Source organism: Melospiza georgiana, chromosome 9 (assembly GCF_028018845.1).
Source record: "Melospiza georgiana isolate bMelGeo1 chromosome 9, bMelGeo1.pri, whole genome shotgun sequence".
Taxonomy (NCBI): domain Eukaryota; kingdom Metazoa; phylum Chordata; class Aves; order Passeriformes; family Passerellidae; genus Melospiza; species Melospiza georgiana.
This window is the reverse complement of record NC_080438.1, coordinates 2,444,168-2,471,772: the sequence shown is the minus strand read 5'-3', so window position 1 is coordinate 2,471,772 and position 27,605 is coordinate 2,444,168. Positions and strand designations below refer to the sequence as shown.

At 54.2% G+C, this 27,605-nt stretch overlaps 3 protein-coding genes across 3 annotated transcripts; all 3 read left to right on the top strand.

Annotated features, from left to right (window-relative positions):
- Window positions 1–208: 208 nt before the first annotated feature.
- Window positions 209–10,628, top strand: VAMP4 (vesicle associated membrane protein 4). Its single transcript, XM_058030153.1, has 7 exons — window positions 209–421; window positions 1,599–1,645; window positions 1,942–1,992; window positions 8,173–8,273; window positions 8,791–8,870; window positions 9,012–9,063; window positions 9,954–10,628. The coding sequence occupies exons 1-7, from the start codon at window positions 356–358 to the stop codon at window positions 9,980–9,982; spliced, it is 426 nt and encodes a 141-aa protein (XP_057886136.1). The 5' UTR covers window positions 209–355; the 3' UTR covers window positions 9,983–10,628.
- Window positions 10,629–11,967: 1,339 nt separating this feature from the next.
- On the top strand, window positions 11,968–15,646 carry ITPA (inosine triphosphatase). The gene is made up of 8 exons (XM_058030197.1): window positions 11,968–12,055; window positions 12,146–12,203; window positions 12,291–12,355; window positions 12,845–12,918; window positions 13,466–13,497; window positions 14,026–14,141; window positions 15,071–15,147; window positions 15,364–15,646. Exons 1-8 carry the CDS (start codon window positions 11,993–11,995, stop codon window positions 15,482–15,484), a joined length of 606 nt encoding a protein of 201 aa, XP_057886180.1. The 5' UTR covers window positions 11,968–11,992; the 3' UTR covers window positions 15,485–15,646.
- Window positions 15,647–16,071: 425 nt separating this feature from the next.
- Window positions 16,072–24,285, top strand: METTL13 (methyltransferase 13, eEF1A N-terminus and K55). Its single transcript, XM_058030071.1, has 8 exons — window positions 16,072–16,256; window positions 17,587–18,334; window positions 18,981–19,180; window positions 19,685–19,880; window positions 20,490–20,633; window positions 21,203–21,412; window positions 22,493–22,624; window positions 23,474–24,285. The coding sequence occupies exons 1-8, from the start codon at window positions 16,104–16,106 to the stop codon at window positions 23,746–23,748; spliced, it is 2,058 nt and encodes a 685-aa protein (XP_057886054.1). The 5' UTR covers window positions 16,072–16,103; the 3' UTR covers window positions 23,749–24,285.
- The last annotated feature ends 3,320 nt before the right edge of the window (window positions 24,286–27,605 follow it).

The window sequence follows — 27,605 nt, the reverse complement described above, 5'->3', positions numbered from 1 at the left end:
GGGGCCGGGGCCTGAACCGAACCCGCCGGCCCCGGCCCCGCCTCAGACCGGCCCCGGCTCAGGCTGGCCCCGCCTCACCTCAAGCTGGTCCCGCCCCGCCTCGGGCTGGTCCCTCCCGGTTTCCCGGTGCTGTCTCCGCCCCGGCCCACCCGCCATCGGCAGCTCGGCGCTCGGCGCGGCGGGCGGAGCGGTCGATGTGAGCGGGCTCTCCGGCACCGGCCATTTCCCGCCGGCCCGGCCCGGCCCGGCCCGCTGAGCGCGGGGGCGGCGGGTCCCGTCCTGGGCCTGCCCGGCGCTCCCTGCTCTCCCCTCCAGGCTCCTCTCCCCGGGCACAGAGCCGCGGCACACACCGGCCATGCCTCCCAAATTCAAGCGGCACCTGAACGACGACGAGGTGACGGGCTCGGTGAAGAGCGAGCGGGTGAGTGCCTCTGCTGCGGGGCTGCGCGGGGCTCGGTGCCCGCGGTACGGGGGCCTTGGCCGGGTGTCGGTGCCGCCGCAGCCTCAGCCGCGGGGCCCAGCGGCCCGCAGCCCGTGACAGCGCCGTTCAGCCGCTAAGGGCTATCCGTGTGTGTCACGGCTGGTTCGTGAACCTGTTGCGGCTCCTTGGGGCCGCATCCATGGCCAGGAGATGCCGGTGTGCCCCAGCCTCCTGCCCTTCCGCAGAGCCGGGCGGGGACACGGCCTGGCCCTGCTGCCCACGTTGGCTGAAGGAGCTCTGTGAAGTCACCCTGTGCTTTACAGCTGTTTTTTTCTCTCCTTTCACCACGGTCCCCTCGCTTTCAGGCATCGAGTACAGGTCCCAGCAGTTGCCTGGTTTGGATGAGGTGGATTTAAGCAGCTGGGGACAGGCTGTGCTGAAGCTGGCTTTGGGCTGTGGTCGGAAACGCTGCTGCAGCTCCGACAGCTGCCAGCGAGAGCAAAGCCCTTGCTGCCACCCCAGGCTGCTCCTCTCTTGAGGGAAGCACTGGCTGGAACTATTGCACGGTGTTGCAGCTTTGCTTGAGTTGGTTGAGCAAATGTGGCAGGATGGAAATGTAGGTGAGCTGCACCATCAGAGCATCCGGATTGCAGGTGGGAGCCCAGAGCTACACACGGGAAAGCAGCGACTGTTGGTACCCCAAGGACCATCTGCTGGGTCCCTGGGCCCACAGCTTTAGTGTGTCAGTTTCCTCTCCTGGTTGTTTTTGACCCTAAGCAGAAATGGTTTTGTCTGGAGTATTCAGGCTACTGTGGGATGGTGGGGTTCCCCTTAAAAATCAGGTTTTAGATGCTCTCATGGAGTGTAATGGATCAGCAAAGGGATCCTGGGGAGCCCTTGGGGGTGAAACAGAGGAGCTGCCTGACCCCTCTGCCCTTGTGGTCATCCCTTACACCTGCTGCCATCAGATGGTGGAGAAAACTCATCCTCCACATCTGGAGTGGATGGGACAGCCCAGGGGGGTCTGTGGGTGATCTGGGGATTGTCCCTTGAGCAAAGAGAGCCTTCCTGCAGTCAGAGCTGAAATCCTAAGAGCTAATCCTGCATCCTAAGAGCTGGAAATGTGGGTGTGAATTGGTGGTTGCTTATTGATGAAATGATTTTTCTGTGTTTGCAGAGGAACCTGTTGGAGGAAGACTCGGATGAAGAGGAAGACTTTTTCTTGTGAGTTGGAATGCAGTGTCATACCTGCCTGCAGCTCTGAGGCTGGGGGCTTAGGAATGAAAGCCTTTGATTCCTTTGGGATGTTCTTGCAGAGCCTTGGCCTTGAGCATGAATTAATAGCTGTGACCTTTTGTAAGAGTGAGATGTGGATCCTTAGACGTGGGAGGGACTGATGGGAGTATGAAAACAATTCTCTGTGCACAAGGTGTTGGTTCTCTCCTCTGTGTCCTTTGGGTCTGGTTTAAAAACATGTTTTCATTGTACTTTCTGTCCTGATTGCTCTTTTCTGCCTGCAGGAGGGGGCCTTCTGGAGCCAGGTTTGGACCCAGGAATGACAAGATCAGGCAGTAAGTTGTTGTTGCTTAGTGTCACAGAGACAATGATTTATTCTGGCACTGGGAGCTCCTGCTGCTGTCTTGTCAGAGTATTTCTGTGTGGCTCATCACATGAACATTCCTTGTGTCTGTGTTCTTCTAACTGACCTGTCCTACTCCACAGCTAAAGGAAATCTTAGTTTGATGCAGCCTGTCAAGAAATTGTGTGTTGACAGAGGCAAGGGGATAAGAAAAGATAAGATAACAATCACAGTAGCTTATTGGAGTTTCTGAAGGCCTTGCTGTGTTCTGGTGGTGACCTGTTCCATGCTTTTGTGAAGCTCTTTTTCTACAGCATTAACCCTGAATTTTAACCTTTCCTAGCATCATTTTTTGAATTTTTGAGGCTTTTTTTTTTACTTCATCCTGTAACATGCTCCTTAACATTTCAAAGTAAGTGGTCAGGAAGGCACCAGGACCGTGGGTTTAGGCAGCAGCTGGTGCTCTGGCATCCTCCTCTCCAGATAAAAACCTGATATGGGTCACCTGGAGATGAGCAGTGACTCACTGGGGTCAGGGCAGCTGGAAAACAGGAAACCATTACAAGCAGGAGGAGGAGTGGGGCAAGAAGGAAGGAGTGAACACTCTGGATCATTCTCCCATCGAGTCATTTCCTGGATGAAGCTTGTTCAGGGCTCCAGTTTTTCCTGTGAAGGATGTGGTGGTGGTACTTAATCAGAAGTGTGGGGTTGCTCACACACCTCTGGTCTGTGTTGTCCTGCTCCTTTGCTGATGTCTGTGGAGCCAGCACAGAGATCTGTGTGGGTCCTGCTGCCTGGGCATTGCTCAGGCTGTTCATTGTTTGCAGCCTGTGTGTGTGTGGCTCTTGCTTAGGGATTTTTTCCATGCCAGGAAGAATCCAGCACAGCTCTGGGATGACTCATTGCCACCATCAGCATCAGGCTGGGCTTGTTCTCTTGAGGGGTGAAGGGCACTTGAGCTGCACAAGAGGCAGAGGGCAGGGGGCTGCACCCTGAGTTTCTGGGCATCCCCCAGAGTGTGAGGATGCTGCTGGTAGAGAGGAGCTGCTCTGTGGAGTAAGCCAGTGTGGATAGAGCCTCCCTTTAGGGCATGATGTGGAGGGAATGAGAAGGCTGAGAGCTGGGTTCATGGGTGGGGTCTCACCTGCACAGAAAGGTAGAGGTGGGGGAGTGTCCATCCCTTCAGCCTCTCTGCTGGACAGCACCTGCAGTGTCTGTTCCCTGTTAGTGGGAGACACCAGGAGCTCTTCCCTTGCCTGTCTCAGCCTGGCAGAAGGGAGCAATGGCTCAGGTAGAGGAGGACATGGCACTGTGAAAAGGAAGAGAAGTGAAAGGAGCATTTAGCCAGGAGCTGCTGGCTCCATAGTTGTGACTAGTGGCCCACACACCAGGCTTGCCCATTGCCAGACATTGCCTGGACACAGTGGATGTGGCATGGAATTGTCCCTTGGGCTGTCAAGGGGCTGCACCTATACATCTAAAACATCTGTTACAAAACAGATTTTATTTTCTGCTCTCATCAGCGCTGATTGCTTTGTTTAATAAGCACTCACACCATGCAATCATCACTTCTTGTCAGAGATCACTGGGAAGTTTCTGATCAGCTCAGCCCTTGTGCTGTAAGGATCAATGCCTGCTCTCATAGTGACTCAGTTTTGTTTCAACAAAGAAAGGGTTGAGTTGCTGCTATAAAACTGCAAGGAGAAGACATTTTAAGGAGGAATTTGAGCATTTGGAGAGCTGAGGCAAAGCTGGAGAGGCCGTGGCAGTGTGGGACTGGAGGAATGAGGTGTGAAGATGGTGTAAAAGGAAACTGGGGGGAGGATTGGGTAAAGGAAAAAGTGATGGGATTGTGGGAGCAAAGGTGTGGAACTGTTCAATGTGAGGGGCAAGGCTGGAAAGTTTTCCTTGTTGTCCTTGGCAGGAAGGGGCATGGATTGGGTCAGGTTTGGCAGCACAGACCCTCGAGGCTGGCTCAGCTGTGGGGAACACTGCAAACCTTGCAGGGGAAAGAGCTGAGTGACAGCAGCAGTGACAGGAGGAGGTGCCAGTCCCCTTCCAGCTGAGCTTTGTCCTGGTGTGTCTGGAGGCTGCTTGGTGGGGCTGGACTCTCCTCTGGAAGTTGGGAGGCCACATGAGGTCCCTTTGAGGCCTCCCATGCCCAGGGTGGGCTGGAGCTGAAGCTCAGCTTTTAAAGGACTTTTATCCTTTCCCCAAAGGCACACAGAACAGGTAAGGGAGAGCTGTTCTCCTTTCTCTGCCTTTGCTTTGAGGCTTTGGAAGAAGTGCTGAATGTGTGCATGAGAGTCTTTTCAAGGGAGGCTGAGATGTTAATCTTCCAGCTGGATTTCTTGATTTTGGAAAAGGAGCTTCTCATCACAGACCATATTTTCAAAAATTCTGCTAAAATCAGCCCCTTTTCTGCACTGCTTGCCTCACTTTACTGCTGATGTTTGTGCTTTCAGGGAGCTGTGCCACTGGGTTCTTGTTCATGCTGCTGCTGAGGCTCAGCACAGTGCTGGGGTTCCCCAGGAGCCCCTTGGTGTCTGTGGATCCCCATGGTGCAGCTTTGGGGGTCAGCATTGCCCCAGTGGCTCTGGCTGGCTGCAGGCCCTGAGCAGGGGAAGGTTTGGGGAATGGTTTGAACTCTTGAGGCAAGAGCTGGCTGCAGCTTCCCAGGGCTCCTTGCAGGTTGTGCAGTGAACCCCAACCACAGTCCAGGCTTTCATCTGAAGGGGATGGCAGGCCCATGCTGACAGCAATCATTGCTGGGTGTAACCCTTGCAGTGACTGAAAGGCCTCAGGGAGGCACAGGCTGCTGTTCTTCAGTCCATGGCTTTGTGGTGGGTTCAGCACTGCTACCCCGTTGTTGGGAGCAGCTGGGGAGTGCTGTGCAGCCTCTGTGCCCTCCATCTGCCTTGGCTCTTCCTCCTGTTCTCTTCCCTGGGTGCTTACCACAGCCAGGGCTGTTTGGGTGGAATGTGCACCAAAATACACACTGTTCATATCACTGGGGTGGAAAACTGGAGTGTGATGCTGGTGCAAACAGCCAGCTTGGAGACAAGCAGCAGCCTTGGGCAGCACAGCCCATGTGTGTGCACAGGCTGTTTACAGTGTCTGCAGAATGCAGCCCTGCTCTTAGCCCAGCACTCTGACCAGCCCTGGCAGGGTTTCAGCACCTACCCCACAATGAAAATGATTATTCCTCCCACTCTGGAACAACAGAGCACAAGAAGAGAGGAGTCTAAAGCAAGCTGGGTGCCACTGGGTCTTGTTGGTTTGATGGTGTACACTTGCTGTCCTTGTTAAAAGCATCAGACTTGCAGTAATTAGTAAGAAAGAAGGTCATGGGAGACCATATTTCATGGTTTTGTCTTGCTCCCTTTCCTGGCAGGCATTTATTCCACTTTATTTCTCTTGGAAATCTGGCAGGAGTAAAGCACATGAAGTGGATGTGTCAAAAGCCTGTAGCTCCCCAAGAGGAAATACACTTTGTATTAGAGGACTCATTCCCTTTTGCCAAATAAAACAAGAAAATATTTTCTTCTTGATGTGACTTGAGTTTCCTACCTCAAGCATGCCAGACTAGTGGGAATTTTTGAATTTGTTCTGTAGCTGCTGGGTTAATACATAGGCTGAGCATTTTTCAGCCCCCTCCTGGGGAGGCAGCAGTGAAGGGTGGGAGAAAGCAGAAAGAAAGAGCTGGCTTAGGGTCTGGTTAAGGTGCTGTGTGGAGGTCTGAATTTCCTTGGCTTGGCCTCTTCCTTCTTCTTTACTGTGTTGTTTTGTTGGTTTTTTTCCCCAGATGGCCAACTGTGCTACCCAAATGCATTTGTGTTCCATAGGAGTCAGCACCTCAACATTTGTGGGAGTTTAGAAACCTTGATTTCTTTCTCCATTCTTCATCTGTGCAATGTTTTGTTCTCATGGGGACAGCTGACAGCTTGCCCAGGGTTTGGAGAGGTAACAAGGGCCCTTAGCATTTTGCCAGCAGCTCAAGTGGGAAGAGGCAGGATGCTGAGAAGCAGCTTGGGCTCTCCCCAAATGCTGTTAACCACCACAGCAGCTTGAAGCTACCAGGCTGTTTTGCCTGCAGCACTTTGGGGTGTCCCAGGACTGCAGCAGCCCCCTCAGGGCTCTGACCTGCACTAGCAGGGTCACAGGTGCTGTTGCATTGCTCTGCAAGTTCCTAGATGCACTGTAACCTTGTGTGCTCCCACTTGTTACTTGTACCAGGATAACTTGGTGACAAATCTGTTGTGGGAGGAAATCTCTCTCTTTTGAAGCCAGAAAATGATTTTAGAAACATTTACATAGTGCAAATGTAGACTTGTGTGTGTGTGTGTTTGAGGCTTAGAGGATTTGCCAAGCTGGCTCATCTGGGGTAGCAGATGTTGGTGCTTTCCTCTCACCCCAAGCTGTGGCTGCACTGCTGGCAGCTCCAAGCTGGGGTTTGTTGTGCCAGGGTAAGGAAAGCCCCTTGCAGAAGGTGCCTGCTTGTCTCCCAGTGCCCAGGGATGGGCCTGGGCTGTGTGTCTGTGTGGGGGAGCACTTGGCCCCCCAGGGCACTGCTGTGTGATCCTGTTTGTGTCCTCAGTGCCACCCTCTGAGCTCTGCCAACAGCTCTGCTGCTCATCTCAGGCTTTGGAAAACAAACAGGGGATCAGAGCAGCTCCTGCTGAGAGCTCTTTGGGCATTGTCTGTGCCCTTTCCCTCCAGATAAGGAGCTCCTGGCAGTGGGGAAGGCAGGAGCTGCCACCACATGGTGTAGGAGGGTTCAGAGAGATGCTGCTCCCACAGACCCTGTGATGCAGCAGAGAAGGCAGCTTCCTTTCTTCTGCTGTCCTAAATAAAGCACATTTTGACATGTGCTGCTGGAGTCCAGCATGTGCCTTGTCACAGCTGTTGACTCAGAAATTTCAGAGGGCTTGCCTGGCTCTTCTAGCTCTGGAAGCCACAGTGCAGTGGTGCTGGAGAGCTCAACTTGAAAGGCTAAGGTGGGAAACCCCTTGATATTTGGAGATGTGGAACTCTTTCTAGAGCTTTCTGGGGAGGAAAATGCCTTTTAATGCCTTTTATTCTCCCCTGTATTTGGAACAGTAAGTAAATGTGAGTATTGTAACCATTACTGCTGGTTGCAGCTGCTCCTCACCAGCACAGCTGAGAGCACTGGTGGGAGAAATAGGTCAGTGTGAACCTATGTCTCTAATTAATCAATTAATTAGAGGCCTGGTGGCGAGGACAGAGCCCTGTTTGTGGTTTGCAGTGCCCCACTGACTGGCCTTGAGTCTGTGTTTGCTCCAGCTTGGGGGAGGATATGCTGTTTCTCTCCTGAGCTATTTCTGTGTTGGTGCCTCCAAGATGCTGCTGGTGCCGTTGCCTTTCTGGGAACAGTATGTCTCAAACAATGTATTATCCCCCAGGCTCAAGAAAATCCTCATTTCTAACTCCAGGAAAACAAATGTGTATTAGCTCCAAAATACAAACCAGAATGGAGCAGTACTTTTCCACCAGGAAAATTTTTCTCTCTTGCCAGTGTATTTTTTTTTTTTTTTTGGAGTGAATAAATGCATTTTTAATAACTCTACTGGTGTGATTTAGGCTGCTGTTCACTGAAGGCTACCCACAGAGTTACATAACCTAGGAGAAGATGAATTATAACTTGGTTTAGTTCATATCAGCCATTTCTTTGCTATCCTCTCGATGCCCCTGGCAGGGTGGGTTTAATTTAGTAACTCAGTGCCTGGAGGAGGGAACTGATTTGATTTCACCCCAAGTTACTGAGCAAAGGTGTGATGTGGAGGTCTATGAAATGTAGAAAGATAAGGTTTGGGTTTTTTACTTCTTCTTTCCCCTTTGTGAGCTCTTCTGTAGCAGAGGTGCCCACCAACAGCAATTAGTGCCTTTTCATACTGCATTTGTGTGTTACAGGTGTTAGAGAGAGTGTCCCACTTCTGCTGCTTCCCAGTGCTCCCTCTGAGCCCCTTGTGTTCCCTTCCCTTCCTGGGAGTGCAGCAGATCCACCCCATGCCACACCTCTGGCTTTCTCTGCATCCCATCCACCCCTTTCCACTGTTGTGCCCTTTCATTTCTGCGGGTGAGCTCTCAGCTCCTGCCAGGCTGGGCAGCCCTGGTGCTCATTTCTGCCTGTCCCACTGCCTTTGCTCCCCAGTGTGCAGAACCAGGTGGATGAAGTCATCGATGTCATGCAGGAGAACATCACCAAGGTGATCGAAAGGGGCGAGCGGCTGGACGACCTGCAGGATAAATCAGGTGTGTGGCAAACTCAGCTCTGCTGGGCCAGGTTACCCTGCTGCAGTGCTGAAAGCACCTCATGTCACACCTGGCCTTACATTTCTGTCCTTGCTGAGGGTGGTGTTGCTCAGCCTCGGGCTGTAGATCTGACTTTCTGCCGAGTCTCCACCTTCACCTGCTGCTCTGTGCAGAGATATTAGTTTGGAGGTGCTGGCATCCAGTTGGTCCTTCAGGCAAAGGTAGATCTGTCTTCTGGCACTGGCCACTGCCTTGCAGAGCATGTTCCTGTCCTCAGAGAGCAGCCAGTACAGAGGGAGCACAGTGGGACTTGTGTGCTCTGGGGAAGGGTGTCACATTGACCCAGCTGTGGCTTTGGTGAATCAAGGGCTTCACATCAGCCCAGCTGTGGCTTTGGTGAATCATGCTGTGGTTGGCTCTTTACTGCACAGAACTGAGTGGAGTTAGAAGAGGTGAGTGAGTGGGTGCTGTGCCAGTGTGTGCCCCACTGAACTGACTCTTTCCTTTCCTTTAACAGACAGTTTGTCAGACAATGCTGCAGCTTTCAGCAAAAGAGCCAAGCATCTCCGGAGGCAGATGTGGTGGCGAGACTGTAAGGTGAGCAGGGAGGGGAGCAGGCAGGGTTGGGCTTGTGGGGAGGAGCTGGAGCAGCTCTGCTCCCCAGCTGGGAGCACAGGGCTCCTTCAGGGCAGCTGTCCCTGGCTCCCTGTGTAAGGTGCCTGTGTGCTCCCCTTGCAGATGAAGGCGATCATAGCCATGGTGGTGGTCATTCTGCTGCTGGTGATCATTGGTGAGTAGCTCCTCATCAGCCCAGCCATGGACATCTTGGTGGCCCTCCATGCTGGGAGTGACACTGGGGTGCTGCTGGCCCTGAGGGACAGCACCTGAGCCACCCCACAGCTCCACTGTGCCCTGCAGAGCTCTCTGTGCCCCTCTTTCACACAGGAGCAGCTCCAAGCAAGTCCTGCTGAGTGTGACCAGAGAAAGCCCCAGTGCCCTGCCAGCCTTGTGCTGATCCCAGGGTGGGTGGGAGTACATGGAAGAGTTTCAGGCTAGAGCAATGTCTTCCAGAAACATCTCTGCATATATCAGGCACCTTGCAATGAGCCTGCTGTTTACAAATGCTCATCCCAAATGTGCTGCCTCATTTCCATTGAGTGGCTGTTGTGGCTTTGCAGGGATGTCCCTGCTTTTCCTACCAAACAGCTCAGAATGACCAGAGCATGTTTCTTCCAGGCAGCAATAGTTGATCCCTCTGCCTGCAGAAGGACGTGCTCCAGGGATCCAGGCAGTGCAGCTCTTCTGTGCCACTGCCTCTGGAGGGTTTTCCTCCCACTGAAGTGCCCAGGGGCAGCTCTGGAACTGATCTTGTTCCTTCAGCAAAGCCCTTGTGGCCTATTGTCCTCCTAACACACAGCCTGCAGTGAGAGAGGCAAAGCTGGCAGCAGGGCTGAGAGAGAGACTGATGGAAAATCCCATCTGGTTTCGTTTGGGGAAGCTGGAAGGAGATGAAGGCAGCAGGATGTGTTGTCTAGCATGTGTGCAGACAGCAGATTGCTTCAGCTGGGGGCTGGGAACACACTTCTGCTCCCAGCTGCTGGGGTTTGTCACTGCAGAAATGGGGGCTCCCCCTGGCAGGGATGGCTGTGTGCTCAGAGTTTCTTTCTTTGTGTTTTGCAGTGCCCATAGTGCTGAAGTACCGTTCCTGACAGGGCAGCTGGAGGCTCTGCTGGAGCTGCCTCTGGGATAACCAACCTGCTGTGGAATTTCAGTGAGAGATCTGTACATAGCCTGGAAGTTGTTATTTCTCCTGGGAGCAGGAGGTGGTGGCAAGCAGCCAGCTCTAAGGGAGTGTTTGAAGAACTACCAAACAACCCTTTACCTGTCCTGCTGTCAGACTCTTTTTATAACACAAGATTCAGATCCCAAACCATCTGTTTTGTGGAATTCTGGGTCTCTGGTTTGGAGCTGGCTACTTGCCCCTGTGGTCTATCTGTATATATGGTTGAGTTGTAATATTAATAATAATAATTATAATTATAATAATAATATGGTTTGAGCAGCTCCCTGCTGCCTGCTGTGGAAGGCAGAGGGGACTCTGAATCAGAGAAAAGGAGGGAATAAATGTCTGAAGGGAAATGCACCATTATAGGGAACTGATTCTTTTGAGGACAGCTGCAAGGGTGTTGTTTTTCTCTTGTAAAAAAAAAAAAAGAGAAGAGAAAAAGTGAAATTAGGTTTTACAATCCAGAAGCCTTTCTGGTCCTGCCATGGGAATGCACAAGCTCAGTGTTTTCAGTATTGCTGCTTCCAGCTGTGACTAAAGACATTCCAGTAAACCTATTTTTGACTGTACACGTGGAGTTTTTGCACATCTTCATAAAGTCCTGGAGGCCATTCAGGGCCCTCTGAGGCTGGGACTCCCTGTTTCTGTGTGTCCTTGACCAAAAGTGAGGAATGTGAGTAAAACCCAGCAAGCAGCACAATGATACAAGAACACAGCTGGAGAACAATTCTCCTGACTCCTGACTGATTTTGCTAATCAAGTTTTATAGATGTATTTTCTCCCCACAAGGCTGGAAAGACCATTAGAAATGTGTGCTCTCGGGGTGGTACAGAGCAGTATCCTCCACACACTGTTGGTATTGTGGTTTTCTATTGCAGCCTGTGCTGTCCCACGAAGGGGTGTTGTTTCCAGCAGTGTCTGCATGCTTGGGGATTGGTTTTCACTTAGGAGATGTTATGAAGGAGCTTCTACAACAAAAACAACTCCTTCACCCAAGCTTTGGGTCTGTTTTACCCATTCCTGCATTGTGCAGAGGACAGACCATCAGCTGCTGTTTTCCTCGTGTTTTCTTTTGTACAGGGAATGGCATCTTCTGGCAAAAGCAGTGCATTCCTGCTCTGAGGATTGCTGTGTGAGGCTGTGCTGTGACCCTGATGCCTGAGGGAAAGGGGGATGGACAGGGGTGCAGAGAGGCCTCCCAGGGGGAAAGGAGTCCCTCCATGGGAGTCCCCTGGCACAGCAGGAGCTTGGCACGGTCTGGCAGCGAGGAGGGGCCTGGGTACACGCTGGGAGAGCTGGCACTCTGCTGCTGCTCCTTCCCAGGGCCTGCTGCCCGCCCTGCAGGGCTCCACGCCGGCCCCACGCACAGAACTCGAGCCTGGAGGTTCTGCTGCAGGGCAGGGAGAGCTGCCACAAGGCAACCTGATATCAGTGCCCTGCCCGAGCTGCTGGAATTGGCTGTGGATCGCTTTTAGGTTCCAGTCGCTCAGTGCTGGGGCTGTCCTGGGCACGGCCGTTCCCAAGGGACAGCTCTGGCTGGGAGGGGCGCCACCGGCAGCAAACCAACAACGACGGAACTTTATGGCTCCGACACAGGAAACTCGATGACAGAGACGCGCCTGAGGTGGGAGGCTGAGCAGCAACAGAGCTTGGAGCACAATTCCCTTGCCGATTCCCCGACTGCGGCTGTTTTTACCTCAGGAAAGCAGCGCGGGCTGCGATGGCCGGGACCGTGAGGGGCCGGTTGCCATGGCGACACGTCCCGCCCCCCGCGGGCCGGCAGTTCCCGCCTCTCTGGCGTGGGCGGACACCCTCCCCATTGGCTGGACGCTGCGGGGCGGGCACGTTTCCCATTGGCCGAGCGCTGCGGGGCGCGGCGCGCCTCGGGCGCTGATTGGCGGGCGGGCGCGCAGGGGCCGAGCGCGCGGTCAGCATGGCGGCGCCGGCGCGGCGGAGCGTCGTGTTCGTGACAGGCAACGCCAAGAAACTGGAGGAGGTGAGGGCGGCGGGAGCGAGCCTGGCCTGGCCTGGCCAGCGGGTTTGCCTCCGTCCCTCCCTGCCCTGTCACTCCCTTCTCCCTGCGCAGGTCACGCAGATCCTCGGGGACTCCTCTCCCTACGCGCTGGTGGCGAAGAAAATTGACCGTAAGTTGCTGGCAGGGCCTGGCGGGGTGTGAGGGCTCGGCCCGGCCCCGCCGTGTGCTCAGCCCCGCTCCGTCCCCGTGTCCGCAGTGCCCGAGTACCAGGGGGAGCCGGACGAGATCTCGGTGCAGAAGTGCCGCGAAGCCGCCCGCCAGGTCACTCCTCCTCCTCCTTTCCCGGCGGGATGGGTGTGGAGGGACCGCGGGCGGGGACACTGAAGGATCCTCTCCCATCACCCGCCTGGGCTGGTTTATGGGAGGTCACAGAAGCTCCTTCAGGCCCGGTGGCTGCAGGACAAAGAGTTTGATGTCTGCTGGCTCTGGGCTGGGGGTCCTGCAGGCATGCCTCTGGAACACAGGCTTTCCCTTTCCTTGTCCTCCAGGATGGCAGGGATGTTCAGCTCTGCTTGTTTTTCTCCATGGGAAACCTTCCCTGTGAAACCTTCCCCGTGTGAAACCTTCCCTGCTGTTGTTCAGCCTCTCTGGCCTGCCTGGGGGCAGTTTGGGTTTCACTGTGTCTGTCTGGTGTGCGTTGCCTTTGATGTCAAGTGGAAACATGAGGATGGGGCAGAGCAAGGGAAGGCGTTTGGAGATAATGCCTTCCTTTAGGTCTGATGTTCTCCTTCTCTTGGGCTGTCACTGTAGGTTCAGGGACCTGTTATAGTAGAGGACACCTGCTTGTGCTTCAATGCCCTGGGGGGCCTCCCAGGACCCTACATGTAAGTGGCTGTTTCCCTTCCATGTGCCGGGGTTAGGGGCACAGGGTGGGCTCCACACTGCAGGAGCACTGGGGTCAGGGAGGTGATGGCTGTGCCCTGCCCCTCCTCCTGCACCCCTTGAGCCCTGGGGTAAATCATGGAGCAGGGATGGACAGACAGAGCTGGCTCTGCTTTTAATCTGTGCTGCCTGCTGTGGCAGCTTGGGAAGCTGTGCAAAGAGCAGTAAAGGCACCAAAGCCTTTCAGCAGGACTGCCATGAGTGCCCCATAGGTTCTCCAAGGGACAGCTTTAATCCAGAAGATAACAAAGTTATTCTGTGTTTATATACACAATAACTAGGATACAGTGAATACCCCACTGCTGTTTCACTGTGTCCCCTTCAGCTTAAGAGGTAAGTGTGTCCTTCCTGGTAAAATAGTGCAGAATGAGTGATCTTACAGCACACTGAGGAATTCAAAGGCCTATGAGAATGTAAGCAACACAAAGATGTCTGTGTGTCTGAGAGATAATTGCAAAAATTGATCTTCCCTCTTTCCTTCCTTTTCAGAAAATGGTTCCTGGAGAAACTCAAGCCAGAAGGTACTGCCCTCGTGTCCCTGCTCTGTGTGTCACCCACTCCTGTGCCCCTGCAGTGGCTCCCTGCCCCTGCTGGGGGAGCCAGCAGGTTTTGAGGTTCTGTGCCCTCCTTCCTGGGATGTTTTTCTCAGCAGATTCCCAGACTCCTGCCTCTGCAGGCTGGTGGCAGGGCTCCTGGGAGCATCTTGTTTGTCCTTGGCGTGATCTGGAGGATCTCACACTAACACTCCCCTCCCCTGCTGTGCCTTGACCCCACAGCTCAGAGTGTGACTGCAAATCCTCTGCTGGTCTCATTAACACCAGCACTGATCACTTTCAATCACCAGGGCTTTAGCTGTGCTGGCTTGGTTCCTCTGCCAGATCCATGGCAGGGCTCTGGAGCTGAGCTCTGAGCTCTGGCCTCAGTCACAGCAGGCAGGCATCCTGCCGAGAGCACCGGGGGGCTTGGCAGTGCCATGTGGAGCCCTGGGTGGCTGGGCTGTGCTCCCAGGGAGCAGCAGGCACTGCAGGCTCCCCTCTGTGTCCCCCCAGGGCTGTACAAGCTGCTGGCTGGCTTTGAGGACAAGTCTGCCTACGCGCTCTGCACCTTCGCCTTCAGCAGCGGCGACCCCGAGGAGCCCGTGAGGCTCTTCAAGGGCCAGACCCACGTAGGTGCTGCGTGCTAGGGGGGGCTCTGCTGCCACTGGCACTGTGGGGACACTGGGGGGGTCGCTGGGGTGCAGCCCTGCGTGCAGTCTGCTCAGCCCCATCTCCTCTGCGTTCAGTTCTTAGGGAGTTGTATGGAGCACGGATATTTGCATGTGTGTACCTAGCAAAAAACTAACAGCAAGGTCAGGACTAAGTCTTTTGTTGTCCTTGGGGGTGTGTGGCAGCCATCCTGACATCTTCAGTGTCATGCTTTTTATAAGCTAGAGAAATATAAAATTTGGTGGGTTGGTGATTTATGATCATGGTTTGGATTTTTGGGGGGGATTTTTGTTTGGATTTTAGTTCTGGGGTTAATTCTATGTTTGTTTGGGAGTGGTTAGATGGTTGGTTATTTTTGATACTAGGAAATACAAAGGAAGGTTCATTGAAAGTGTATCGATGACAAATGGTTTGGCTAATGTAGGGATATATGGTTTAATTATTTGATAAAAAAAATTAAATGTCAAGATAAAAAAAAAATGAATGCGTAAATGGAATTTAAATATTAATTCCTAGTGAATGCACTGATTTAAATATTAGTTCCTGGCAAATTTAAATATTAGTTCCTAGTAAATTTAAATATTAGTTCCTAGTAAATATAAATATTAATTCCTAGTAAATTCTCCCTCTGTATAACAGTTCTTTGCTCTGTTATTTGGAGGGGTCAGAGCACTGCCACCATGGGGCAGTGTGAGTTTGGAGCCTGCTGGCTTTGGTCACATCCTGGGGAGGGGACAGCACCTGCAGGGACTGTGGTGGCTGCAGTGTGAGCTGTGGCTGCGTGTCTCTGTCTGTGCTTGAGATGTAACTGCAAGGGAAGTGCAGTTTTTAAGGTTTTTTTGTGCTTTTTTGTGTTCTTTTAATGGTTTTTTGTGCTTTCTCATGGCAGGGAGTGATAGTGGAGCCCAGGGGCCCTCGGGATTTTGGCTGGGATCCCTGCTTTCAGCCAAATGGCTACAACCAGACGTGAGTGGTGTTTTCCCTTGGTGTAAGGCAAACCTTGGTCATGGGTGTCCAGAGGAACTCGTTTGTGAGGAAGGACATCAGGGGGACGTGTTCTCCTGGATCAGAACACAGGGGTGACGGGAAACCTCTGGAGCAGGGAGGCAGAGGGGGAGCTCTGGGTGTTTCAGGGATGTGCTGTAGTGTCGCTGCTGCTGACACTTGTTTCTGTGCCTGCAGCTACGCCGAAATGCCCAAGGCGGTGAAGAACTCCATCTCACACCGGTACCGGGCGCTGAGCGAGCTCTCCGCCTTCTTTGTCCAGAGCGCCTCTGCAGAGCCCCGCCCCGCTCCCAGCTAGCCCGAGGGAGCTCACACAGCCACACGGCATTCCTGCGTGGGAAAGGAGCTCCGGAGATCCCCGTGGCCGAGCCCTGCCCGGCCAGGCGGGGTGCACGTCACCGGCAGCGCCGCCGGGACTCCCTCCGCTGCGGCTGCCATTAAAGCTGCTCCTCGGAACCCACCGCTGCCTCGCTCTCCTTTGTATTGCTCCAGCAGAGCCCGGCGGTGCGCGCTGTTAGAGCTGCGCCGTTTGACCCGGGGGCGGCTTCGGACCGGGGCGGGCACCGGCACCGGGCGGGGGCGCGCTGGGGCCGCGGAGCCTCCGCGCCGGAGGCAGCCAATGGGGAGCGGCCTGGGCGGAGACAGCCAATGGGCGGCGGCCGAGGCGGAGCAGCCGGCCAATGGGGAGCGGCCTGGGCGGAGACAGCCAATGGGCGGCGGCCGAGGCGGAGCAGCCGGCCAATGGGGAGCGGCCGAGGCAGAAGCAGCTAATGGGCGGCGGCCGAGGCGGAGCAGCCGGCCAATGGGGAGAGGCCGAGGCAGAAGCAGCCAATGGGCGGCGGGCGCGCCGTGCGGCGCAGCCGGAAGCGATCAGCGCGGCGCGCACGGGCGGGAGCGGGGCCCGGCCCGGCCCGGCCATGGAGCTGCTGCCCCGCAGCCCCGCCGAGTTCAGCTCCGCACGCTACTGGGATCGCTTCTTCCGCCAGCGCGGGCAGCGGCCCTTCGAGTGGTACGGGGCCTTCCCGGAGCTCTGCCCCGTTCTGCACAAGTATGTGCGGCCCCGCGACAAGGTGAGCCCCGCTGTGTCCCCCAGAGCTGCTGGGCCCCAGCTCTGAGCTGGTTTTGCCTGCAGAACAGGAGCTCAGCTCTGACCTTATCGCTCCCTACACCTCCCTGAACGGAGCTTGTAGCCAGCTGGGCTCGGCTGCTTCTGCCGGGCAACCGGCAACAGGATGAAGGAGCAGAGTCTGGAGCCGTGCCAGGGAAGGTTTAGGGTGGACATTTCAGAGAAAGGGCGCTTCGACATTGGAGTGGACTGCCTAGAGGGAGGTGATGGAGTCACCGTACCTGGAGATGTTTAAGGGGAAACAGAATGTGGCGCTCAGTGCCGTGGTCCGGTTGCCACGGTTTGATCATAGCTTGGACTCTCCGTTTTCAGAGGTCTTTTCCAGTCTGGTTGATGCTGTGTGCGAGGACTGACGTAGATGATGTTGTGAAAAACGCCAATCACTTGGTTTTGGTTTTTTTTTCATTTTAAAAGTTTAATGGTAAAAAAATAGTTATAAAAGTAGTAATACAATTAGAGTAATAATAATTTGGACAATTTGAATTAGGACAATAGAAACAAAGAGTTACAGAGGTCCGGGTACCTTTTTCAGCACGAGACTGAAAAAGGACCCACATTAACAGAGGATTAACCCTTAAAAGCAACAGCCTGTTGCATATTCATACACCTCATCCATGATGCATAAATTCCATTCAAACACAGGATTCTGTCTGGGCAGTGTCAGCTTCTTCCTCTGAATCCTGATGGTGTCATCCTGCCCAAGCCAGGCAGGGAGAAGTTCATTTCTTCTGATAATGGAGCAATAAATTCTCTTTCTCTGAAAGATTCAGGTGTCCTGTGGCTGCTATCTGGCTGCGAGTCCTTTCTTTAGAAAAAAAAGTATCCTACATAGCATCGTTTCTATTTTAACATTTTATTATAACCTAAAACTATATTTAACCCACTACTTAAGGGAATTAATACAGCATTACTTCCTAACACAACACATATAATATTCATTTTAATATTTGTGAAAAGCCGATCATAAAATACGCATTTTTCACAATGTGAAGCCCCCAGTGTGCCTTAGCAAGAGGACAGGAGAGACCCCTGGGTGGCCCCGCTCTGGGGGTTAAAACTCCGAGGTCATTCTCAAAAAACACGCAGCAGACACATCACTTCTCTGCCACGGGACTGTTCCCTGTGGATGTGTTATCTTGGGCCAGGCAGAGTGAGTTTGCAGGCCCCAAGGGTGTGGTTTTCCCACACACATTCGGTATTTGCTCCTAAAATAGGGGGGTATTGTCACCATCCAGGGTGTTGTCACCATCTCCCTGCTCTGTGCTGCCGCCCAGGTTCTCGTGGTGGGCTGTGGCAACTCAGAGCTCAGCGAGCAGATGTACGACGTGGGCATGTGCCAGGACATCGTCAACATCGACCTCAGCGCCGCCGCCGTGCGCCAGATGCGGGAGCGCAGCGCCGGCGCCCGGCCCGGCGTGAGCTACCTGCTGATGGACATGCTCCACATGGACTTCCCTGATGCCCACTTCCAAGTGGTCCTGGACAAAGGCACGCTGGATGCCCTGCTGACCGACGAGGAGGAGGCCACTTTAGCCAAGGCGGAGCAGATGTTTGCTGAGATCAGCCGGGTGCTGCAGGTGGGAGGGCGCTACCTCTGCGTCTCCTTGGCTCAAGCCCACGTGCTGAAGAAAGCTGTGGAGTATTTCTCCCAGGAAGGCTGGGTGGTGCGAGTCCACCAGGTGGGCAGCAGTGGGGACAAGCAGCAGTTTGTGCTGCCTGTCTTCGTGTATGTGATGACAAAGTTCAGGAAGGTGCCTGGCTCGGCAGCAGGGATCCTGGAGATCTGCCCCGAGGAGCAGGACAGGCCGCTGCGCGTGGAGAGCGTGGAGCGGCTGCTGGCTGCGGTGAAGGACAGGCAGCACTATGCCCTGCTCTGCAGCCAGATCAGCAAAACCCCCTGCAGGGAGCAGGTTTCCTTGGATCTGTGTGACAGAGAGAGCGGGAAGCCTCGCTACACGCTGCATGTGGTGGACAGCCCCTCGGTGAAACCTTCCCGGGACAATCACTTTGCCATCTTCATCAGTGAGTACAGCTTGGGCAGGCTGCAGCCAGGTGCAGGAGCTGCAAAGCAGCCAGCCCTTCAGGGCCTGCTGAATTTGGGGCTGGAGAGGGAAATAACCCACCTGTGTGGGGTTGGGGTGATGTTTTAGTCCTGGCTTTGTGGTGGGATATGTGCTTTGCAGTTGGGGTGGTGTTTTAATCCTGGCTTTGCAGTGGGGTGGTGCAAGCACACGTGTGGCACAGAGGAGCTTGTTGGGCAGAGGGACCCTGCCTGCCCTGCCTCCAAGGTGCTGATTCCTGCCTGGAGGCTGGTGACAGCCAAGTTAGCACCTTACAGCTGGGAATGCATTGCTGCTCTCTGTGGATGTCCTGGCTTGCAGAGGCTGCACCCACAGAGATGTGTCAGCCTCTGCCAGCAGCACCATTCTCTCCCTGCATGCCTGCAGAGCTCCCACAGCCTGGAGACAGCTCAGGAGCCTGTCGGACCCCCTCCTTTCTAATGAGATGTGGGTTTTCCAGCTTCTTGCATGAACCTGCCCAAATCCGGGCAGCTCCTGGCTCTAACCAAGCAGTGCTACCTCCCTTAAATGTCCTGCCATTCCCTGTGGCTCCTCCCCTGGAGGCTCCAGGCCGGGAGCAGCCCAGGCTGATGGCAGCCCCTCTGCAGTCCCGCAGGGCAGGGAGACCGAGTGGCTCTTTGGGACGGAGGAGGGGCGGCGGCAGCTGGCGGCCAGCGCGGGCTTCGGGCGCCTGCTGACGGTGGCGCTGCACAGGGAGCAGCTCTACGAGGGCATGGCCGCCATCCAGGCCGAGCTCTCGGGGAAGGTGATGGAGCTGGCCCCGCCGGGCCTCCCTGCCCGGCAGCAGGTGAGCCCCCACTGCCCAGCTGGGCTTCCCAAAACAGGGCCAGGCTGGCTCTGCCTGCTGGGAAAGCCTCTCCTCCAAGGGAGACCGAGCTGCAAGGCGTGAGCATCCAGCCTTGGTGGGGAGGAGATGGGCCTGAGGTGCAGCTTCTCTTGGCTTTCCCTCCAGCTGTCTGTCTGTGCTTGGAGGCAGGATTTGAAGTCCTTCCCCTCCAAAACCCAATATCCCAAGAAAAGCAGAGATCCAGAAACCCTAAAAGGATCCGGTCTCCTGTCTTAATCCTGGCTTTAACTTCTGTTCCTTCTGTCTTCTCCTTCCTGCCCCAACTCCACACATCTGAGCTCTTGAAAAAACTCTTGCTGTGTTTGCTCCCTGTGTTGGGAGTGAATCCAGTGCAGATCCCCAGCTCTCCTGTGGCGTCCCACTGCTCCTCTCTTGTGTCTGCTTCGTCCTGGCTCAGTCAGGACAGTGGGAAAGCCAAGCCCAGCAGCGCTGTCCTCCCTGCAGGTGCCCTTCCTGTCCGTGGGAGGGGACATCGGGGTGCGGGCGGTGCGGCACCGTGGCAGCAGCGCCCTGAGCGGGGACTTCGTGGTGGAGGACGTGAAGGGAGATGGCAGCTGCTACTTCCGCCGCCTCATCTTCCTCCAGAACAGGAACGTGGTGCAGTCTGAGGCTCGGCTCTTGGCCCCCACACCTCTCCCAGGTACACGGGGCAGGGGCCAAGGCTGAATTTTTAGGGTGGCAGAGAGTGAGAGCAGAACAAGAAAAAGGTAGAAGTCCTGCTGGGACCTGCCTGTCGTGCCCTAGAGCAACCTTAGGTGTGACCGTGTTCACAGGGCTCTGAGGATGAGAGAAGAGACAAGGATCTGACTCCATGTTTCAGAAGGCTTGATTCATTATTTTATTATATATATTATATTAAAACTGTACTAAAAGAATAGAAGAAATTATTTCATCAGAAGGCTAGCTAAGAATAGAACAGGAAAGAATGATAACAAAGGTTTGTGGCTCGGCTCTCTGTCCGAGCCAGCTGACTGTGATTGGCCATTAATTACAAACAGCCACATGAGACCAATCACAGATGCACCTGTTGCATTCCACAGCAGCAGATAATCAATGTTTACATTTTGTTGCTGAGGCCTCTCAGCTTCTCAGGAGGAAAAATCCTAAGGAAAGGATTTTTCATAAAGTATGTCTGTGACACTTGGGAGTGTTCCTACACCGTGGGTGGGACAGGGCTGGGGGTGGCTGGTTCTCAGAAAACACCTCCATCTCCCCCTTGCCTTACTGGCTGGTGTCTCCTGTTCCTCAGGCCAGAAGAAGAAGAGGAAGGACAAGAAGAAACCCAGCCCCACAGAGCCCCCTGGAGCCATTGACAAGAGCTACCTGTGCTGTGAGCACCACAAGGCCATGGTTGCGGGGCTCTGCCTGCTGGGGGGCCCCGACGCCCTCCCAGGTGACAAGGCCAGCAGTGGGAGGCTGTACTGGGGCAGTGTCCCCACGCCACAGCCCCTTGGGGAAAGGCTCTGTTGGCCAAGGTGCCCTGTGCACCCTTCCCAAAGTGGTTTGGGGACGGTGGGTGGGATGGGTGTGGTTGTGTTCAAGGGGTCCCAGGATGAGGGAAGAGATGAGAATCTTGATTCCGTGTTTCAGAAGGCTGATTTATTATTTTATTATATATATTATATTAAAATTCTATACTAAAACTATACTAAAGAATAGAAGAAAGGATTTCATAAGAAGGCTTGAAAGGAATGATAATAAAATCTTGTGACTGACCAGAGAGTCCAAGCCAGCTGGACTTTGATTGGCCATTAATTAAAAACAACCACATGAGACCAATCACAGATGCACCTGTTGCATTCCACAGCAGCAGATAATTATTGTTTACATTTAATTTCTGAGGCCTCTCAGCTTCTCAGGAGAAAAATCCTAGCGAGAGGATTTTTCATAAGATGTGTCCATGACAGACAAGCAGTGGGGTTATGGCATGCTGGAGGCTCACTGGGTGCTCTTGGTTGGCAGGAGAGCTGGCAGTGCTGGTGGTGGGGCTCGGCGGGGGCAGCCTGCCCCTCTTTGTCCACGATTACTTCCCTCAGGCCCGCGTGGCCGTGGTGGAGATCGACCCCTCCATGCTGGACGTGGCCACGCGCTGGTTCGGGTTCTGCCAGGGCGAGCGCATGCAGGTGCACGTCTGCGATGGCCTGGACTACGTGGCCAAGCTGGCAGCTGAAGGTATGTCTTGGTTTGGACAGGCAGGAGTCTGCTAAGGCAGGCAGGAGCCTCCCCTGAAATGGAGAATGTAAAGCCTCCCCACCCCTCTGAATTGCTATAAGTTTTAAATTAAGGGGCTCTCAGGCAAAAATATGGGAGCAGGAAATAGCAGTTCTTTAATAGGGAAGAAAAATAAAAGGATAAAATAAACAATGCAGTACACTAGAACAACACTGACAGAGTCAGAACCCAGCCTGACACCCTGTGGGTCAGGGTGTTGGTGGCAGTCCCATTGGAATTGTGGCTCAGCCCTCCTGCAGTGTCAGGGGTGGTTCTGCTGGAGCAGGGATCCTGTAGAGAAGGATGTATTCTTCCTCTGAAGATCCAGTGGAAGGAGAGACAGCTGCTGTTCCTCTGGGGAATCCCGTGGAGAAAGCCATGCTGGTGTCTCAAAACCTCTGGATTATATCTGGGTAGCAATGTTTGAAACCTCAGATTGTATCCAGGTAGCAATGCTTGAAACCTCAGATTGTATCCTCGTAGGAATGCTTGGCTCCTCCCTCTGGGCTCACATCTCCCAATGGGATGCTGTAGTTCTTATCAGCCATGCAGTGACATTCAATAGTCTGTTATCAGCAATGTCCCCTCCCGAGGGAGGTATGAATGTGGTCACTGGAAGAGAGAGATAAGGCAAACTGCCCACTTGACAAAAGGTAATCTGCCATACAGATGGGAATGGAAAACATCTTGCATGGCAATCTGGGACAAGGTACCAGAGCCCCATGGAGCCCAGTGGGTGCCATGCTGGGTAGCAGAGTCCTGGGCTGTTGTCACCACCTGCTTCCCCTTCCTGCCCATCTCCTGCCCTGTGTCACAGTCCCCAGCCTCACCAGGTCTCTGCAGCTCACAGCCTGTCCTTGCCAACCTCTGTTGAGGTTGTTGCCTCCCCCAGCACCAAGGGCTTGTAAAGAGAAACTGCAGCAGAGAAGTCACCCATAACATGGCAGAAGGGGTGTCTTGACCATCCCATCTTTGGCCTTCCCACATGTGTAGCTCACCTCTGTCCCAGAAGATAACAGCTGTCTGTGCTTTGTCCTGCAGCACCAGCCCAGTATGATGCCATCATGTTTGATGTGGACAGCAAAGACCTCACGGTGGGGATGAGCTGCCCACCCCCAGCCTTTGTGGAGGAGCCCTTTCTGCAGAAAGTTAAAACCATCCTCAAGCCAGAAGGTAGGAGGGGGAGATGTGGCCATGTCCCCGTGGCCAGGCTGGCCAGTTCAGTGTGGAGTTGGGGCTGTGCCACCATTTCTCATCCTGGAGAATACTGGCTACAGCCAGGACTGCTGCATGGCATCACCTTCTCCTGGGGGTCCTGCATCTAGGTGTTTCAGTGGGCACTGTGACAGCAGGATGGCCTGAGGCAAGCTGAGACACCCCAAGGTGTGGGTGTGGGCAATACTTGAGAACAGATCTCGTGGTCACCCACCACCCATGTGGCGGCAGGGATGTGGAATGGGACCAGGGGAATGCCAGTGAGGGAGACATTTTCACCAGGGTGGCAGGGAGCAGGGTGGGATGTGATCACCAATTGTTGTGGTGTTGTGAGGGTCCCCAGGATGAGGTGAGAGATGAGAATCTGACTCAGAAGGCTGATATTATATATGATATGACTCATATCATATCATATCATATCATATCATATCATATCATATCATATTATATATCAAGTGAAATTATATTATATGGAATTATATACTAAAACTGTACTAAAGAGTGAGAAAGGAGACATCAGAAGGCTTGGCAAGAATGATAATCAAAACTTGTGACAGATTCAGAGATTCTGACACAGCTGGCTATGATTGGTCATTAATTAAAAACAATTCACATGGAATCAATCAAAGATGCACCTGTTGGTGAGCAACCTCCAGAGCACATTCCAAGCAACCAGATAATTATTGTTTACATTTCTTTTCTGAGGCTTCTCAGGAGAAAAATCCTGGCAAAGGGATATTTCATAAATGTCACAGTGACAGTGGGTGCACAGGCTGCTCTGAGCTCCTTCCTCTCTCCCTGCTGCAGGAGTCTTCGTGCTCAACCTGGTGTGCCGCGATTCCTGGCTGAAGGAGTCGGTGCTGGGTGCCCTCAGGGCCGTGTTCCCGCTGCTCTACGCTCGCCGCATCCAGGGCGAGGTGAACGAGATCCTGCTGTGCCAGGCGGGCCCCGCGGAACGGCTCAGCCCCACAGAGCTGGGGGCGCGGGCACGGGCACTGGAGGGAGCCCTGCGCCAGCCCAGCCGGCCCTGGGACAGCTCCTATGTGCTGGCAGACATGCTGCAGGCTGTGCTCGTCCTCTGAGAGGGCTCTGCAGGCTGTGTTCATCCTCTGAGGGGGCTCTGCTGCAGGCCGTGCTCGTCCTCTGAGGGGGCTCTGCAGGCCATGCTCGTCCTCTGAGGGGGCTCTACTGCAGGCTATGCTCATCCTCTGAGGGGGCTCTGCAGGCTGTGCTCGTCCTCTGAGGGAACTCTGCTGCAGGCCATGCTCATCCTCTGAGGGGGCTCTGCAGGCCGTGCTCGTCCTCTGAGGGAACTCTGCTGCAGGCCATGCTCATCCTCTGAGGGGGCTCTGCAGGCTGTGTTCATCCTTTAAGGGGGCTCTGCAGGCTGTGTTCATCCTCTGAGGGGGCTCTGCTGCAGGCCATGCTTGTCCTCTGAGGGAACTCTGCTGCAGGCCATGCTTGTCCTCTGAGGGAACTCTGCTGCAGGCCGTGCTCGTCCTCTGAGTGGGCTCTGCAGACTGTGTTCATCCTCTGAGGGGGCTCTGCAGGCTGTGTTCATCCTCTGGGGGGGCTCTGCAGGCTGTGTTCATCCTTTAAGGGGGCTCTGCAGGCTGTGTTCATCCTTTAAGGGGGCTCTGCAGGCTGTGTTCATCCTCTGAGGGGGCTCTGCAGGCTGTGATCATCCTCTGGGGGGGCTCTGCAGGCTGTGATCATCCTCTGAGGGGGCTCTGCAGGCTGTGATCATCCTCTGAGGGAGCTCTGCAGGCTGTGTTCATCCTCTGAGGGGGCTCTGCAGGCTGTGTTCATCCTCTGGGGGGGCTCTGCAGGCTGTGTTCATCCTCTGAGGGAGCTCTGCAGGCCGTGCTCGTCCTGTGAGGGGGCTCTGCTGCTCTGCTCGGGCACCAAGGGCTTCCTGTGGGTCACACCAGGGTAATCATGGCTGGCACTGCTGCCTGATGCCGGCCTGGGCCTGCTGACGCGGGAAGGAGCTGCCTGAGGAACGGCTCCAGCACCGTGAGGGGCTGTGCAGCCCAAGGGGCAGCTGTGGGGTGAGGAAGGTGCTGTGGCACTGGCAGGGCTGTGGCTTTGGGTCTGTCCTTGTTGTTTTCCCTCCTTGCCCTTCAGCACAGCTCCTGTTGTTCTGAGGGTGCCTCTCCCTGCGTCTCCAGTGTTCCTGGTGTCTCTGCAGAGCCCCAGGCCTGCTCCGAGGCTGCTTGTGGGTGTGTGTCTGTGGTTGGGCTGTGAGAATAAAGTGCTCAGGGGTGCTCTGAGGCCTGCAGTGCTTTGTTATTTCAGGCTTATTTCTGAAGCATACACACCCCTGGGAAAACTACAGTCACCATTGCACTTCAAAGGTGTGTCATTGGAGCGGGCAGCTGCCCCTTGAACCCCACTGCCCCCTTACCACTCAGCATCCCAGTACATTTCCCCTTCTGAATCTCTCCAGCCATCACCACTGAACTGAAACCCCTGAGCTCAGAACCCTTCTGCCCCAGGGCCAGCAGGGACCCAGGCCTGGGCCACTCTCACCCAGCTGGTGCAGGTCAGCCTTCCTGCAGGATGAAAGGACAGCCAGAAAACACCATTGGGGTGTTCCCACAGCACCCCAGTCCTGCCCAGGCAGCTCAGTCAAGAGCTGGCCTGTGCTGTGTGATGCCTTGTGCAGGCTGACCTAGAACAGAGGCTGGACAGAGCTAAAGAGTAAAGTAGGGATTTATTAGGAAGCCTCAATGGATCCACCTTGGGCAGCACAAGAGCCCAGCCAGGGCTACACCCAAGATGAACCAAAATGGTCACAAAATGTACAACTGGTCATGGGGTCTCTCACTTTTATCAGTTCTGGAGTTAATTGTCCAACTACAGCTCCAGCCCATGAAGTCCCATCCTGCTTGTTTTTCTCTCTCCATCCCACATTGTTTGTGCTCTTGGGCCTGAGATTTGGATCATTTGTCCTTGGTGCCCAGCTGGAGCAGGAATTGTTTTGTCTCCCTGCTCTGTGAAGAGAGCTCAGCATCCCCTAATATGAAGCCCAGACCCACACACTAAAGCAGCACAGAACCTGAAAAATATAAAAGCTCTAACCTGAGGCATCCTGTGTCCTGGCTGGGCATGGACTTGCAGGTTGTCATTCATTCATTCATCAGAAGCCATTTTGGGGTGGGGGCTTGTCTTTCTCCCCTGCAACAGCTGGTGCCAAAATGAGCCTGAGACAATGTACCAAAGTGACCAGCTTGCAGACAGCAAGGTGACAAACTGCTGCTCTGCCACTGATGCTGCACCCTCACTCCATGCTCCCTTCTGCCACTGGCAGCCTGAGAGAGGACACGGTGAAGCTTCCTTTCTGAGAGCTGCTTCCCAAAGCAAACCCTCCCCAGGCACCTCTCCACAGCCCAGGGAGCCAACAGCACACCAGAGTAGCTCCAGGAGGGATCTGTGTCTCAGCATCCCTGCTGGAGCCATCTCCCAGCCCTGCAGCTCACACCCCTGTCCCAGCAGGGCTTGGGCTGCCCCTTCCTTGCTTGGAAGGAGCCAGCTCTCCTCCATCTGTGGGAAAACCTCTGCCACTTCCACAGCAGAGCGGGAGGCTGTGGGAGCTGAGAGTTTGCAGTTCCCCAGCTCATGGGGCCATGGAAAGGACACCCCAAAAGGCTCTTGTCAGATTTTACCCTTTTCTGACCCAGGGATGGGGTAACTGAGAGTTTAAAAAACTTTTATACCATTTTCAGTCTCAAGTGAAGGGTGAGACAATACAGATGTTACAATTCATGCCGTCACAATCAAAAACCAATTAATTCTTAATTACAATGCATTATAAGCATTTCTTGGCCTATCAGCTTTAGCCACACCATGTGTAAATGCCTTAAAGCCAATCATCTAAAACTACCCCTCGTGGGTCCTACTACAATGCATCTTTCATAGTTCTATGTTCATAGTTTCATAGTTTCTCCAAAGTATCCAGTCTTTTTTGCAAGGCCATCCTTTGAAACTTGTTTCTTGTTCCATTTCTCTCTCAGCAATGTCTGTCCTGTTCCATGGCATTTCTAAGTCAGGATTTGTTATCTCAAGGTTTGCTTACAGATGCACAGTATGTGAGCCTTGTGCCAGGCTTTGAGAATTCTCTCCGAATCCAGTTCCCACAGGTTCTCACCCCCTGCAGCAGTGGGGACCATGTGGGCACTGCCCCGGAGCAGGAGATGGGGCTGTTGGTGCCCAAGGTGCCCCATGGCAGCTGTGCTGGCAGCAAACACCTCCCTCTGATCAGCACCTGGGGGTGTGTTTTCATTTCAATTCGCCAGCAGGTTCTGCTTTGGGAGCTGCTCTGCTCAGATCCCTTCTCTGATGCTTCCTCCCTTGTTCCCCTTCCCACAGAGGGACAGATGGGTGCCCTACTTTCTCCCTGGGCTAACCTGCAAGTACACAAAGGAGTAGATGCTGTTTTAATAAGAGCTTTTGATGGCTCCCAGGCCCAGGAGAGCAGGGCTGGCTTGCTCCCTGCCTCAGATAAAGGCTGGCAGCCTGGCTGGGTGCCCTGTGTCACCACCACCCAGTCACTCCCCCAGTGCTTCTCCTCCTTCTGTGCTGAGTTCAGCACAGCACGGGGGAGAAACAAGGCTGGAGCTGGAGCTGGAGTGTGCCTGCCCCCAAGCAGCTTCTAAAGCTGCTCTGTGATGAGCTCTACTCTGAAAGATATCTATTATCCACCTAGCTTAGCAATGGCAAATTTCTCAACTAGATCAGCAGTGCTGCCTTTACTCTATTTTTAACTTAGTTTGCAATTCTCCACATAATCTTAACCACGTAGGTTTGTGTGTGTGTGTGTGCCCTTTCTCTGTACCGAAACCATCTCCTTCCCTCCCCAGGAGCTCATACAAAGGCTGCCTTCATCCCTCCCTTGTCCAGTCCTGCCTTTCTGTTGTGCTTCCAAAATGCTGCATAA